The 16,255-nt window shown below is 53.8% G+C and overlaps 1 protein-coding gene across 1 annotated transcript; it reads right to left on the bottom strand.

The window, feature by feature from the left end:
- Positions 1-1,499: 1,499 nt before the first annotated feature.
- EEF1A2 (eukaryotic translation elongation factor 1 alpha 2) lies at positions 1,500-16,068 on the bottom strand. Its single transcript, XM_069803160.1, has 8 exons — positions 15,912-16,068; positions 14,233-14,455; positions 10,313-10,492; positions 8,941-9,237; positions 4,568-4,718; positions 2,845-3,101; positions 2,524-2,758; positions 1,500-1,802 (listed from the first exon to the last, which is right to left on the bottom strand). The coding sequence occupies exons 2-8, from the start codon at positions 14,374-14,376 to the stop codon at positions 1,675-1,677; spliced, it is 1,392 nt and encodes a 463-aa protein (XP_069659261.1). The 5' UTR covers positions 14,377-14,455; positions 15,912-16,068; the 3' UTR covers positions 1,500-1,674.
- Positions 16,069-16,255: the final 187 nt, after the last annotated feature.

Raw genomic sequence — 16,255 nt, 5'->3', positions numbered from 1 at the left:
CACCAAATCCATTTCTATGGATGAAGCTGGTGGCTGCTGGGTGCGTGAAGAGGGGCAAGGAGCCTTGGTGGTCTGTGCGCACAGTTCTGCGGAACGTGGCTTAGTAAGTTGATATGTGACTGGGATGTGGGAAGGGGACAGTGTTGGGGGAGTAGGCGGTCATGGCTTCATGCAACACTCTCTGTAATTCAGCTTGGTGTCCGCTCCTTGAAGCTCTGCCTGGGGACATTTAGTGCTGCAGAGCACCACATGTTAATTAGGATCATTAAGGGCTCCTGCAACACAAACAATAATGATGCTTGTGCCTCTGGAGCTCTCCTGGGAAGGACCTTGCATGATGCAATCCTTCACAAAGTCCATGCATGGCGTCCACTGCCGGCACTGTGGCTTCCTCTAAAAGCCAAGTCATGAGCACAGACAACCTCAGGATGCCCCAGCATGCTGCTAACCCCACCTTTGAGAAGGAAATATCCCTTGGAAGTGTCTCCGGACCATTGTGGTGGGGTGGGAGTAGCACCCTCACACCTCATCCCTCCATCTCACTGCCCCGCCATACCACCTCCCGCTCGTCCCCACGCTCGGTGCTCCTACTGTTTCTCCCTCAAAGCACCCAGCTGTTTCATTTTGGTCAATCCTAAATATTTGGCAACCACAATCCTTTGGATTGGGGCAGCTGCCACTGGGTGGAGCGGGGAGAGGCGCAGACCTTGCCCCAGGCTGCAAGTTTGCAGTGGGAGCCAAGACACTGTCCTGGGTGAAGACCATGAGCTTGGGGGCTTCTTGGGAGTCCTGAGTCACATCTGAGCTCCAGCACATGGCTTCAGCTGGGGAGAAACATTCCTGTTGTGTTGTTTGGAAAGGGCTGGGGGATCCACCATGTGTGAGGCAAAGAAAGGTGTAGAGAGAAGGCAGCCTTGGCCACTTCTCCCAAAATGATGGGGCATTATGAAGAATAAAAGCGATGTTGCCAGCCCTTCCAGGAGGCATGGGGTATGCTATTTTCTCTCTTTAAATGGCCTAAGTTTAGAGGGTTAACTGAAGCTTATTTTGCATGGAAAAAATGATAATGAAGACCCTGATAACTGGTATTATGACACTGAGCAGGTTAAGGAGAATATGAAAACCCAGACCGTCATAAAAGCAGCCCCTGCTTTAGGCTGGGGGAATCAGACCAGACACCTGCATCGGTTGAGGGGTGAAAGCTGGGTAAGGACTGGGCCCTGGTGACACCCTGAATATGGGTGCCAAGCTCTCCTCCTTCCCCCATATTTCCATCCCAGCCCTGCCTATGCCCATCCCCACCATCTGCTCTACGTGGGACTACACAAAACCCAGCAAAACCAGCCCCTCTCAATGACAGACACACACACAGAGCTCCACACTTTTGGGGTTGGTTGGTTTGTTTTGTTTTTTTGTTGTTTTTTTTTTGTTTGGGTTTTTTTTTTTCCACTGTGGATGTTGTACCAGTTTTATTGGTAAAATTAACATGAAGCCTCACAAACGCTGGAACATGCTTTTCCTTTTAAAGAATTTCCACTGGACCTTAATGGTGAGCATCCAGTCGTTGACATATAAACTCTTACAAGCTGATGTGCACACATGCGCCCGGGGGAGACGGTGGCAGCGTCCTGGTGTCAGGGATGGTTTCTGCGCGATGCACTGGGAGCCCACGATTCATTTGCCAGCCTTCTGGGCCTTCTGGGCAGACTTGGTGACTTTACCGGCCCCACCGCTTTTCTTCTCCACGTTCTTGATGACGCCCACAGCCACAGTCTGCCGCATGTCACGGACAGCGAAGCGGCCTGTGGGATGGAGAGCAGGGGGACGTGAGTGAAACGCCTTGCTTTCGCTAAGGATGAGCTCTTCTGGATGGGTGATGGTGGGATCTGCACCCACCACTCATGATGCCGTGCATTACCCCTGTCCTTGGAGCAGGTTCCTGCAGGAACCAGCCCTGAGCCATCAACCCTTGCTCTGAGCACCAAGCTAGCCCTGATGCTCCTCTCTGTTTAAATGACTATTTATTAAACTTAAATCACATCTGCTCTCTGCAAGCTCCTGACATTGCTAAAGCTTCCAGATGTGTAACATCATCCAAGGAAAACATGGCACTTCCCTACTCTCAAAGGTGACCTCTGCTGAGCAAAATTCCCTCTTTCTTCTCCTGACCAGTTGTGTTTTAGGGCAGAGATGGGGAAGCTGAAAAATGTTTCTGTTCAGAAACTATCAGGGTTTAGTAACCTTGAAGGAAAGGTCCTGTTGCTCCCAGAGGAAGAACCCAGCCCTGTCTTTGGAAACCCAGCTCAGCAGAGAGCCCGTCCCACCCCACCAGCCCTAACACAGTTCATGCATCAGTTTTGTAACCCCAGCACATGGGGGAGCAATGAAACATCCTCAGCTCCCTCCTCCCCAGTCTAACTGGTGGGGGATACTGGGAGAGGCTCAGCACGTCTGGTGTGAGCTCTACACCCATAGAGCCTTCATGCTCCTCCGCAGGACACCTCCAAAGAGCTGTTCCCTTACCGAGGGGTGGGTACTGGGAGAAGCTCTCCACACACATCGGCTTGCCAGGGATCATCTCCACGATGGCCGCGTCGCCCGATTTCAGGGACTTGGGGTTGTCCTCCAGCTTCTTGCCGGAGCGCCGGTCGATCTTCTCCTTCAGCTCAGCAAACTTGCAGGCGATGTGTGCGGTGTGGCAGTCGATGACGGGCGAGTAGCCGGCGCTGATCTGGCCGGGGTGGTTCAGGATGATCACCTGGGGGACAGAGCGGTGTCAGGGCAAGGATGGGAGCCGGAGGATGGTGGCAGACCATGCACGGTGGCACCACCAGCTCTGCTGACCTGAGATGTGAACTGCGCTGCCTCCTGCGGTGGGTCCGACTTGCTGTCCCCGCAGACGTTCCCGCGGCGGATGTCCTTGACGGAGACGTTCTTCACGTTGAAGCCAACGTTGTCCCCAGGCAGAGCCTCGCTCAGGGCCTCGTGGTGCATCTCCACGGACTTCACCTCAGTGGTGATGTTCACGGGTGCAAAGGTGACCACCATGCCGGGCCGCAGGATGCCAGTCTCTACGCGGCCCACAGGGACTGTGCCGATCCCTGCGGAGACAAGGACAAAACAGAGCGAAACATAACTTGCTTGGCATATCCCTGGGCTAAAGCTTGGCTGCAGCAAAAGCAAGACATCTCCAGTGGTTTAACCAAAGACCATGTTTGCTTCTTGCCCAAACCCCCCCAGTTTTCAGCTGCAAGATCAACATTAGGCTCTTCAAAAATACCATGAGTCCATCCTTTCTACCCAATCTTTTGTAAAAAAGGAGCAACATCATAATCAGAAGGCCCTGAGCAATCCACGTGCCCCAAAAGTTCTTCCTTTGTAGCAGCTGTGACACCTCCTACATGGAGGACTGGGCACATCATAGTGTGTGTGCAACAACACGCTCCACATCCCTGATGGCCACACCATCCACTTGGGAGGAGGACCAGCTGTGCCAGGGAACGAGGGTGGCTAATTAAATGAAGGGGACCTTTTACACCCTGTGTCATCAGGAGACTTTGGGAAAACTCACCTTTGGAGTGAGGTGAAGAATCTTTAAGAGAAACAGCCTTGAAAAAGAGGTTGGGGAGGTTGGCTGGACCCATCAGCTCATCCACATCTACCCTGCTGCCTCCACCCCCCAGCTTCCCACAGTGTCCCTGCTCTCTAAGGACCTACCTCATGGTAAAACCATATCTCTTTGCCCCAGCTGAGCTGGGGGAGGACACAGACCTGCTCACCACTTTCCTCTCCACTGCAAACAAAAGACTTCATTAAAAAGCCTCCTAAACCCCATGTGCAATCCCTGCCTGGTTTCTGCAGTGCATGTGTCCTTGGAAAAGTGTGGAAAAGGGCTGGGAAAAGCTCTGCCTGCCTGATCCGGCAGCCGGGTGAGTCAGCATGGCTTCCCACTGCTGCCAGCAGGTCAGAGAGCTCATGGGGTATTTATAGCTCAAAAAAGCATCCCCATCACTGCTCCAGAGGGAAAGGGAGACGCACCGGCCACTGCATTCGGCCACTGCATTCCCTACATGGCTGGCACCACGGTCCAGCTCAGCAGATGGAGGTGCCGGTGATGGACACCAGCATTTGGGAAGCACGGGCAGACCGTGGCCAAGCTGCCAAGCACCAGTCTCACTGGTGGCCCTCCCTGCTGGTCTTTTCCCTCGTCTGGGTCCCACCATGTTTTTTGCTGCCTCCAACTTGCCTTGCCAGCCATGACCTCTGGGACACCCAAATTTGCAGCCATTCTGGCATTGCATGTTCCCTGGGGAGAGCTCACAAACCTGCTGCTCCTCTCCGGTCCCTGGGCATCTTTAGGCATGTCTACCTCCACCCCAGACAGCCCTGTCTCAGACAGGGTTTTTGCCCTGAAGCTACCACCCTTCTCCGCCACATTATCTTGAGTTTGAAGAATCCTATCCCTCCAGTTTCCCAATACCTGGAAATGTCATTCCCAAATCTCCCATGGAACAAAGATTCCAGTTAAAGCAGAGGGAAGAGGGACAGTGGCAAGGCTTTTGCTCACCTCCAATCTTGTAGACGTCCTGGAGGGGCAGGCGCAGGGGTTTATCTGTGGGGCGGGTCGGGGGCAGGATGGTGTCCAGGGCCTCCAAGAGGGACACCCCACTGGCATTGCCTTCCTTGCGCTCCACCTTCCAGCCTTTGAACCAAGGCATCTGGAAACAGAGCAGCAACAAGATGCACTGAGTGTGCCTGTCCTCAGCACCCAGAAGTGATCCCAGAGAGACGTCCCACCAGGACAATCTTCACGGAGTCAGTCCAGCCATGTCCTGGCTTTACCTGGGGGCTGGGGAGCTCTTTCCACTCCACCATCCCTGCAGGCTTATCTGCACCCCTTTGCTCAATCTCCCCCCTTCTCTTCTAGAAACGTGCAAAACATCCATTAACAGGAGAAAAAGGATGGAAGTGGTTAAAACCAGCAAACTCACAGCCCCCGTTTCCAACACCAACCCATGGGCGCTGCACCAGCTGCCTGGATCCTGCCCTCCAGCAATGATGCCTCCAGCACAGGGACCACAGGGTCTCCAGCCAAGTCCCAGCTACAAAACCCCCAAACTTCAGTCCTGGGGACCAAGTTTCTTCCAAGTGAGCCCCAGACAGACACTTCTCCCCGCTCACTCCTGCTATCACCCCTCCAGGATTTGGATTTTAAACCCTGGCTTGGAAGATCCTGGAAATGCAGTGCTTGCACTAGGGCTGCCGAGGGGCAGGATCATTTTTCACAGATGCTCTCTGCTCCTGCCCTAAATTGGACCCTTGAAGCTAAAATTGGCCAGAAAAGAGGCAGAGAGGTATGGAAATGTGCTCAACAGAGGCCATGGTTTGATGCAGGGAACCACAGTGCTGTCTTGGGGTGATGCTGCACATCTGGAAGCTGTAGCAATGCCTGGGGCTTGCCAGCAAGAAAAATTCAGTCCTGGGTCTGAAACAACCCTGATACAACAAACAGAGATCAGAGTCTGCAAGGTCATTCCCCCTTCCTCTGCACAGAAAGGTGTAGACAATATTTTCCCACTCAGATGTAAAATGCTGCCCGTGTGCCCCGGCTCTATCACACACATTATGGACATGGCTTTTCCCTTAAGCATCAACACCAGTGGCACAGTGCAACGGGTATGGGGCTGGGGCTAGGGGTGAAATGGGACCCCCAAAGTGCCCCCAGTTTCACAGCCATCCCTGGAGGACACGGCTATGCCAAGGCTGGTTTCTTATCCTGCAATCTGCACTGCTTTCAGGAAGGAGCAAGGCAGGGAAGAGCCAGGTCCAGCCAAGGAATTCAGCCCGCATCGAACATATTCGGGTCAGCCTCCTTTGGAGGGTGACGTCTGACACCAATTGTCTTCCTTGGTGACAGTGGCAGGAGGAGCCTGGGGACACTTTTGCAGAGGAATCCTTCCCAGGGCACTGCAGCTATTGCTACGCAGCCGGCCCCAGCACCAGGCTAACAGCTAGGCAAAATGATAAATCCATCCAGCCGGTGACGGAGCCGCATGTGATGCGCAGGATGACTCAGACCTTCCCTCCAGCCTGCTGTCGCACGGCCCAAAATGCCAGGCAGGTGCCCGTGCGAGCAGCTGCCCCGACGGCTGCCTGCCCACGGGCTCTGCTCTTGAGGGTGACGGCCACCCATGCACGCAGGGGTCCCATCCCTCTGCCCCTGGATGGCTTGGGGAAATGGAGAAATGGCAACCTCTGCCCCGTGATGCGGGGCTGTCAGAGCCGTCCTTTTTCCTTTCGATGCTTTAGCCAGAAAACTTGACATCCCAAGAATCAGATAAAGATATAGTTTGACACCTTCTGGGAGCAAATCCACTCTGCAAGACCTCAGCATGGCCCTAGGGTAAGAAGCATCTGCAAAACCTGGTTTGCGCTGCCTCCTAGGGCCACGCAAGTAAAACCTCTCTTATGTATTCCCCAAATCTGCTTCCCAAAGAGCAATTCCTATTCCACCACTCCTATGGCAAAAGCAGGATCTGACCAAACCCCGCAGCCAGACAGGGCAAACTGCAGGCTCAAGCCCCCATAAATAACAGCTGAGGCCCAACTATTTTGCACCCCAAGTGCATTTTACAGACCAGTCGCCTTTCTCTGATTTTACCCAGCCCGTGAGCATCCCAGCATGCCCACCCCACACACCCCAACGTTGAGCCTGCAGCCCCAGGCCACCACACTCCCTTGCCCCACAGATTGGGTGCCTTTGGGTTGCAGCATCCCAACGGGGTGAAAGTCTCCCAAACCACATCGAATGGCCCAGTTCTGTTGGCTGCAGCAAGAGAAAGCTGGCTTCACATAAAAGCCCATTTGCCAAAAAGCTCTCAGATGTCAAATTTTGATGCAAGCGCAGCCCAGCCATCATTTTTTGCAGTTGGCCTTGGGCTGCTGTGCAACAGAGATGTGGGCTGGAGTCTCCCACACAGAGCTGGCTCCAGCCTGACGTCCCACCACACCTCCCCTCGCCTGGAGGTGACAGGAGCTGCAGGGACGTCACGGCTCTAATCCCCACTTTCTGATAAGTCCCCTGACAAACAGACAAGTCAGTTGACTGTCTTGTGCTTTAGAGAAAGCCTGCCAGAAACTGCGAGTGAAAAAAATCAGAGCTTTTTCAGGCAAGGAATGAGATGAGACATATCTACACCAGCTTCCTGCTCGAGCTTTCCTAGACGTGGCGCAATATTGGAAGGAGGAGTCTGTCCCAAGCTGGTGTCCTGGCAAAGGCAGGATGGGGACCTCCTGGGGACCACAGCATGGGGAGGACCCTGCACCCTCTCCAGCAAAACTCATGCTGATCCAGATCTCTGGACAGGCTCTTTTCCCACTTCACCAGCTCAGGCAGCTTCTGGCAACCCACCCTGGGGCCAGCTGCCTCCTTACGGCAGAGAATTGAGTTATTTTGGCCCCTGCCTTCTCTTGGGCAGTGCATTATATTGAGAACATGCTCTGAGACCCATCCAGAGGAAGGGGGCCAGGGAGCCCCGTCCTGCTCCGTGCCTCCCCTCTGCAGCCTATTAATAGGAGAATTGTTCGGGATCATCTTCCCAGCCCAGCAGCTGCTGACATTTGGAGCCTGTCTGATTTGAGGCACCCAGGAACTATGTGGCTGGGTTTGGCATGGCCGCAGCTGACCTTTATCCCAGCTCTGCTCCACAGGGGACAGGAATCTCGTAAGCACCCCAAAAATTCCTTCCTTCCAAGCCAGCCCCAACTGAGCTGCTTTTCCCGTGCAAGGCTGTGAGCTGCGTTTCATGATGGTGTGAGCTTGCATTGCAGCACTCCTCTAACTCAGGCTCGTGATCCCTGACCTCCCTCAATCGCTGCTACTCTCACACGTTGTCTCTCTCGTCATAGAGCCCTGACCCGTAATCCACAGGTGAAGTCCTGAAGTCCCCTTAAGCATCAAATTTCCCATTGGTTTCACAAGAGATTGCTGGGGATTTCTGGTCTAAGCAACTTGCTCAAGGTCACCCAGAAGCCAGCAGGAGAGCAGGGACCTTCCTCTGGCCAGAACTTTCCAGCCCATCACTTCTTCAGAAGACTAAAGCTGGGGTAGCTTTTTCTCCAAAAAAACAGTGTCAGAGGAACAACTGTTATTGGCAGCCTGTCTGCCAAGAAGCCCCCATCCTTCTTCAAGCTCTTCTTTCTCCCCTGCTGTCATAAGAAATAATGGCAAGGGCCCACCCAGAGCACCCTGCTTTTGTATCCCCACCATCCTCATCACCGATGGACAGAGGGAGGGCCTTGTAAAAATCAACAGCACAAGGAGCAGCCCCAAATGGATGCTCTAGGAAACCATGGTTTTGGCATGGGAAACTTGGTACCTCCTCAAGAAAAAAGTCGCCTTAAGGAGTGAGATCCCAGCACTGGAACCGGAGGTGCGGCCACCACAGTGGCATTCAGCACCAACGGGAAAGGGGACCTGATACCCAACACGCGGGAGCTGTGTGGTGGGAGCCGTTCCAAGCCTGTGACCAGATCGTGTTATTTCGCTCAGAAAACAACACCCTAAAAACACACATGATGTTCCTGCTGAGAGTGACAATTTCTGCAGATGACTCTAACATCACCACGGGTCTGATGATATGAAACCTTCAAATCGCACCCCACAAGCAAAGCCGTATAGATCATGTCCTGAAGATGCTCATGTTTAGCCACTGGGGTGTCTGGCCACGGTACAGCAACCAGCGTGCCCATGAACAGTGCTCCCATTCATCCTGGCTCGGTGCAAGCAGAGCTACGTGACAAACACATCTATGCTGGCAACACGGGTCATTACGCACAACGGGTGCCTGAAATGTGCCCGTGGTTTTCAGAGCATGGAGGTCAGCTTCAGCTTGGATCAGGACAGCCGGGGGGGGAAAGTCTAACACAACGCACACTTACATTGGGAGAAGGCTCCAGCATGTTGTCTCCATGCCAGCCCGAGATGGGCACAAAGGGAACTGTGGCTGGGTTATAGCCGATCTTCTTGATGTAGGCGCTGACCTCCTTGACGATCTCATCGTAGCGTTTCTCGCTGTACGGGGGCTCTGTGGAATCCATCTTGTTGATGCCCACGATGAGCTGCTTCACCCCCAGGGTGTAAGCCAGCAGGGCGTGCTCACGAGTCTGCCCGTTCTTGGAGATGCCGGCTTCAAATTCACCGACGCCGGCAGCAACGATCAGGACAGCGCAGTCAGCCTGGGAGGAGAGAGCTTATGAATTGCTTCTGTCCCCAGAGAGCACTGCTCCTGGTGACACCCCTGAGAGCTTTGAGTAAGTCCCTGATGAACGCTACTCATGGTTTGGACAGACTCCCTGCCAGCTGCTACCCATAACCCTGCTGATCTACCTCAAACCTGACCTAACTCTGTTATTTCAGACTTGCCAACTGTGCATGGTTTTGCAGTGTGGGTTGGAAACCAGGGTGGGTTCCTCCAGGTTGCATGACTAACCAGGACATCCAGGGATGCACAGACAAGGCCTGATGTAAAACCCTACTGAAGTCTTGCAAATAATCTCCCTGGGTGATGGATGAGACTATAGCCATGCAAACTGTGTTCCCTGCCTTACCTCTGTACCCAGAGCCCACAGCAGAAGCTGTATGGGTTTGACAGAAAGCCATGCCCAGCCCAACTGGAATCATGATGAGAATCTCACTGGGCATGCAGTGAGGCTCATCCATCACCCGTCAACCACAGCGAGATGCAGGAATGTTCTGCAGTGTGATGAGGGGAAAGTGCCCTACCCTGGAAGGGTAGACCATGGAGTTTGGCAATGTGATGTGGTTTATGGGACAAAGACAGCTGTTTTGAGAAAAAGGAAGGAGAAAAGACCCATGGAGTCTCCTTTAGCCAATAAAGGCTAAGGGATTGTTGGAAGTTTCTCGTATACCTCAGTTGGCTGAGGCTAAAATAATGTGGGAGACTTGGGAGACCACACAAAGGCTTGTAGGTCATAGCATCCCACCTCCCAGAGAGGCCATATTCATCCCCACCTCCTCCAAGTAGGGGAAATGGGGTGGAGAAACCACCCCTCTGTGCCCAAGGAAGCCTTTTCTCCCAGACACCCAGGGAGGTAAAGGCCCATGGCGAGCTGGGTCTCCTGGTGTTACTCAGCTTCTTGCGTAGACCCTGCTCAACGTCACTTGATGTCTGCTGTGTCAACTACTCACCTCCAGAAGGACTCCAACAGCACCTACGTGACCCTGGGCTCATCAGCAAGCCTCAGCCTCCCACCTCTGGCAGCTCCCCACTCCCTGGCCACCATTTCTCACCTGGGAGGTCCCGGTGATCATGTTCTTGATGAAGTCCCTGTGGCCAGGTGCGTCAATGATGGTGATGTAGTACTTGGTGGTCTCAAATTTCCACAGCGAGATGTCAATGGTGATGCCACGCTCGCGCTCGGCCTTCAGCTTGTCGAGCACCCAGGCGTATTTGAAGGACCCCTTCCCCATCTGGCCAACACAAAGGCAAGAGCTGGTGAGAAACCCAAGCCCATAGCACTGGTACCAGCAACCTACCCTCTAGGGCACATCCCAGGCTCACGTAGGCAGAGGGTCACATTACATACATTGAAGGCAAAAATCCCTAAATTCAATGGCAGCCATGATCTATTCTAATAAATACAAGTGAAAGGAGATATTGTTCTCAATGCGTTCCTCAACAGGATGGAGGAAGAGCTATGAAGTGAATTTGTGAGTGGGGCTGGATGGGCAGGAGCTGGAACCAGTGATCCACGAGGTCTCCTCCATGAAACACCACGGTCCTGCACTGCTGCTGGGAAATCATGCTGCTACAGGACTATACAGCAATGGTGAAAATCTTCTTATTGTTGCATTTTAATCTGTTAACCAAACCTGTGAGACAGCTGGTTAGTGGGAAAGGGCATTGCTGCATGAGTGAGCCCATAACTGACAGGGGTGGAGGAGGGGAATGGGTTAAAAAAAATTAAATGCGAGATGGTTGCTATGAGCAGAAAAGAAATGTGATTGATTTTTGCCACAGAGTGTGCGAATTCACACAAAAAGCTACTGCGAGCTGCAGCCAGACCAACTGTTGTTGCCAAATGGCCAAAATCTCAGCCAACATTGTAATGCATAAAATCATGCTGGGTGGGATTAGCTACAGTAAAACTCTCTGTCCTGTGATAAAGCACATTCCTTGGTAAAACCACAATGTCACTTCTGAACTGCTTTCTCCTTTGGGTCAGTGTCCTTTGACATCATGCCATCAGGGAGAGCCGGAATTCCCCCCTCCCCCAGCATGGAGGTGGTGCTCCCAGTCTGAGCTGGGATCCTGCCAATGTGGAGTTGGGGCAGGACAAGACCAGCCCTTGCTGACCACAGTGTGCCGAGGCAGTCTGGGGAGCCTGGCAAAAGCAAAAGGTTAATGGGCATCGATCATCTGCTCTTGGCCTCAGATGCAAGGGGTTTTTTAAGATGGAAAATGGAATTTAGGTCATTTGCGGATGATTTAATGGGCTCCTACCACTGTGCAAGGACAGATCTGAGATACCCCGCTCCCATCCATCCATCCTGGTGTTCTCTGCGACCATGGTTTCTTCTAGAGTATTAATGCGTAAAATTCATCCTGGCCAATTATAAATCACTGGTCCAGAGGGATGCGCTTCCTGATGGCAGGCAGCAAACGCTTCAGTGACGATCCTCACCAAGAAGGCTAACAGAGCATCACATCTAAACCTGTCCTGCCCACGCCGTGCCCAGGGGCTGGTCTGCCCCGGCTCCCGCACTCCCAGCCAGCACAAGGAATTAACGGTGCCGGCCCATTTATGTAAGAGCTGAGCGCTGCGATGACTTTGCAGCTTGCTCTGGAGGATTACGGGCAAAATCCTAAAGCCAGGGGCGAGCCTCCCCCTCCTCGGAGGGGATACTGGGTTGAGAGGGTGATGCCCCATCCCTGCTGGGCAGCTGCGAGCTCTCATACCTGCAGAGAGGGCAGTCGGGGGGTGTGTGGAAAAATCCAGAATCAATTCTCTGCTCCTAAGCATCCTCCTGGCATCAGGCTTAGTGAGGGGGCAGAGCAGGAGCTCGGAGGTTAACCCTTTCCAGCATGTGCATTGAACCCCTCTCTTGCCAGGGAAAAGGCGGGGGGGGGGGTGTCATTACAGCGTGCTCATTTACTGCTGGAAACGGCAGAGATACACCAAGGAACGGTGCATTTTGTGCGATGCATTAATAATGGGTAGTTCTCGAGCAGGAGCTCGATCAGCACACCCTGCAGCCTTTCACCCTTCGGCAGCCTATTCCTTCACTTCTGGATGGGGAAACTGAGGCACAGAGCAGACCCCTGGCTCTCCCACAGGAGCTAAGTGGGAATCAGCACCTTATCGCAGGCAATGCACACAAAAAGCCGGTCATCTCATGTGAACCCCCGCCTCCGAACTCGGTATCATACGTAACGTCAAGACAAATGAGATCCTTTATTTAGCAAACAGTTTCCCTCCTTTCACGGGGTATATTCAGTTACCCAGAGCTGTTGTTGAAAAAAACCAGGGTATTATCTAGCTTTGCACAATACCTTCCCTGTTCAGTGCCAGAAACAGCCTGATTTTCCTTGATCAAACCCCAGCGGAAGGACAGCTTTCTATTTGGAGACCACAAATACTGATTTTCTTTTTTTAAAAATAGAACAACTCTTCTTTCGGAGATACTGTTACCTCTGCCTCTGAGTGAAAAAGAAAAAAATAATCCTTTCTCTTTTCTCTTAAAAACAAACATCAGACCCTGGGTTTTTTTTGTTGGCTTTTTGGGTGCACACAGGCCTCCATTTCCTGCGAATGCCACCTAATGGAAGAAAACCCTTCCCCAGCCCTGCATCAGAAAATGGAGTCTGTAAGCTCAGTCAATAGGCTATTAATAGCAGCTTCCAGTCCCCGCGTATTCTGGCAAGTGAGTGAAAGTGTCTGTTCAATTAAAATAGCCGCAATCATATCTAGGATCACCTAATCAACGCCATATCCGATTTGTAGGTAAAGGGGGGAAATATATGGAGGGATATCAGCGACCATTTTAAAACAGGGGCCAGAGAGATCATTTTGTATGAAGGAAGCTTTTCATTCAAAGGCTGGAAAAAAGGGCTGACAGTGAGGCAGGAAAATGGGTGGTTTAGCTGAGATGCTATCAGCAAATTCAAAGGGTTAAGACAGACAGACAGCAAAATGTCTAATCAAGAGTGGCAGCTCTGTAACCCCTTTTTTTTTTTTCATTGAAATATGGGATCTTGTCCAGAAAAAAATAAAAAAAGGAATCGAGGGATATCTGCATTAAAGATTCCTGGAACGATGACGACAAGCCATCTTCCGAGAGACCAGATCTGCCCTATCAATAACACAGCCAGGCTTTTCCTGGCTCACCCACCTCTCTAGAATTTACCATCATTAATTTCCGAGAGCTTCCAGTTCACGTTTTTTTCTTCCTCTTTAATCTCTGTGTTTGCCACATTATAGATATTGGGTGGTGCTTTACTGTGTGACAGCCTGCTGAATGCATGCACTATTAAATTGCTGTAAATGCCGCCATTATGAGTTAAACAAAAGAATTTAACTTAAATGCTCATGCTTCGTGCCAGCTTTTCTGTATTAAAGGCTACCAATCGAGCTACACATCAGACCACCCTCCTGAGAAAAATGGGAATGGGGTTTTTAACGAACTGGATCAAACGAGTGGTCCAGCTGATGCTGCACCTTGTCCCCAGCAGGCACTGGAAGTAGATGCTTCAGAGTGAAATTCAGGGAGTCCTGCACTAGGCAATGAGGGATTATCAGATTTTCCTCCTCATGCACAATATTTAGAAGGAATTTCATGCCCTGAAGCACCACGGCTTGTGGCTCTTCCAGAATCCTGGTGATTCCCGCCGGTTCCCTAACCCGTCTTGCAGACCTCGCTTGTGCCCCTGCCCTCATTAACAGCCCGCAGCAGGGAGTCCCTCAGCTCCGGAGAAGAGGGTGGCGAGCGCCCAAATGGCCTATTTTCCCAAGGCCAGAGAAGTCAGGAAGACCCAGGGGCGCAGAGGGGAAAAAAATAGATGGGAACAAAGGGAGAAAGAGAAGGTACGAGAAGGGCAGCGCCGGGAAAAGGGGAATATTGCCCGTGGGACGCTCGTGGGCGTCAGTGCGGAGCATCCCTGCGGGTGGGAGTGTGGGGTGGGGGGGCACGCTGAGGGACGGGCTCCTCACCTCGGCAGCCTCCTTCTCAAATTTCTCAATGGTCCTTTTGTCAATGCCCCCGCATTTGTAGATGAGGTGCCCGGTGGTGGTGGATTTCCCAGAGTCCACATGCCCAATGACGACGATGTTGATATGCGTCTTCTCCTTCCCCATGCTGGTGGGCTACGAGGGGCTGGCCGGGGCTGGCGGCGGCGGGGAGGGCTGTGGGAACGCGGCTGCGTTTTTGGGGAGGCTGCGGGGGGGGGAAGAGGCAGACGTGTCAAAAGAACCCCCCGTGACGGCAACCTCCCGGCCCATCGGGGAGGGCTCTCCTCCCCTCGCCCCACCTTCCCGCCGGACCACGCGCCCCATTCCCGGCCGGAGGTGCCCGGCCTCGTCTGGCAGCTCTGCCCGCGCTGGGATGGAGCCAGTCCGCCCCCGGTTGAGGCCAGCCGGGCTATTTCTGGCCGCCACATCCAGCCTCCGTGTTCTCCGCAAGATGCCACGTTTTTCAACGTCTCGCCCTCCACCGCCCTCCCGGAGACCCCCAGTTCCCAGGGCTACGTCATCGGTGCCTCGAAGGTGCCCTTCCTCCCCAGAAAAACCTTCCTCCGACTCAAGGCTGCTACTTGCTGCCTTCTCGGTCTTTCCAAACCCCAGGGCATCTCCTCCATGTCGTGGGTGCCCTGGGAGGAGCCGTGGGTGCCCTCGCCACTCCCAAGCCGTGCACGGTTCGGGTGACAACATGGTGTCCGCAAAATGGGACGCACAAAATTAGCCTTCGCCCGCTCCCCCCCAAGCGGGGCTGCAAATAGCGGGGTTGCCGAAAGCTCAGCGGCACGGGCTGAGCTTGCGGCGGGACCGGGGCGGGGGGTTATTATATTTTGCTGCTGTGAATCTGGATGAAACGGAGGGAAGAGGCTAAAAACGCCAATCAATATATCTGGGGAGCTGTTCTGGCATGTCCCAAGCGTTACCATGGCTCTGCAGCTGCTACGCAAACCCGGCACAATTAGGAGCTTTAATTTGATGTCTAATAAAATCCAATTTTACGAATCTGCCCATAGAAGTAAAGCAGGTCAGGAGGAGTTTGCTGCTCTAACAGCGATTCAGTCATGCGGGCGATAATACCCTCTGCGAGAAGCCTCCCTGGGCAGCAAAAGCCCTGGCTATGCCCCCCCCCCCATTCCCTCCATTCCCTCCCCTGTCCTTGAAGAGCTCCAGCCTGGATCTGGCTATTTTGCAGCCCCCCCGAGATGCCGGCTCCCCGGCAGCACCCAGCCCTGCCTGGGGGTCCCTCTCCCCCATACGCACCCCCAGCACCCAGGGTGGGCGAGGCGGGGGGGGTCGCTTTAGGAACTGGGGGATTGATTTTTTTTTTCTTTTTCTCTCCTCAAGGAGCTAAACGCTGCGGGGGGGGGGGGGGGGGGAAGCGGGTTATTTCCCACCTGCGGGATGAAGGAATGGTCCAGCTCCATCCTCTCCCTCCCCACCCAGGGGTACCCCCCCACCCCAGTGACCAGCAGCACCCCATGCACTTTAAGGGGAGGGGGGGGTGCTTGTATATGCACCGAACCCCCCCAACCCCTGGGACCAGGATATTCCCCTCCCTCCCCCGAAAAGCCCGGTCCCCCAGCTTGCTGCGGATCGGGCCCCATCCTGGGGAGGTGGCGGGGGGGGGAGACGACAGGGACCCCCGGAGCTCTTACCGGAGCGGCGGTCGGGGTGGCAGAGGCTGCCAGCTTGGGCTCCGGCGGCTTTATCTCCCCGGGAGGGGCCCACCTATTGACGGCGACAGCGCAATGCAGCGACCCCCCCGCACTACGGCAATGCGGTACCGGGCGGGGGAGGAGGAGGCGCGCCGGGGAGAGGAGGAGGAGGAGGAGGAGGAGGAGGAGGAGGAGGGAAGGAGGGGGGGTAGGGAGAAACGGGGGACGGGGCTAGGAGGGAGGGAAGGTGGAGGGGTGGGAGAAATGGAGGGGGTGGGAGATGGAGGGCTGGGAAGGATGGGTGGGTGGTAAAAGGGATGGGAGGAAGAATGGAGGGCTGGGGG

This window comes from Haliaeetus albicilla, chromosome 2 (assembly GCF_947461875.1).
Source record: "Haliaeetus albicilla chromosome 2, bHalAlb1.1, whole genome shotgun sequence".
Classification (NCBI taxonomy): Eukaryota; Metazoa; Chordata; class Aves; order Accipitriformes; family Accipitridae; genus Haliaeetus; species Haliaeetus albicilla.
This window is presented reverse-complemented; position numbering and strand designations above follow the sequence as displayed.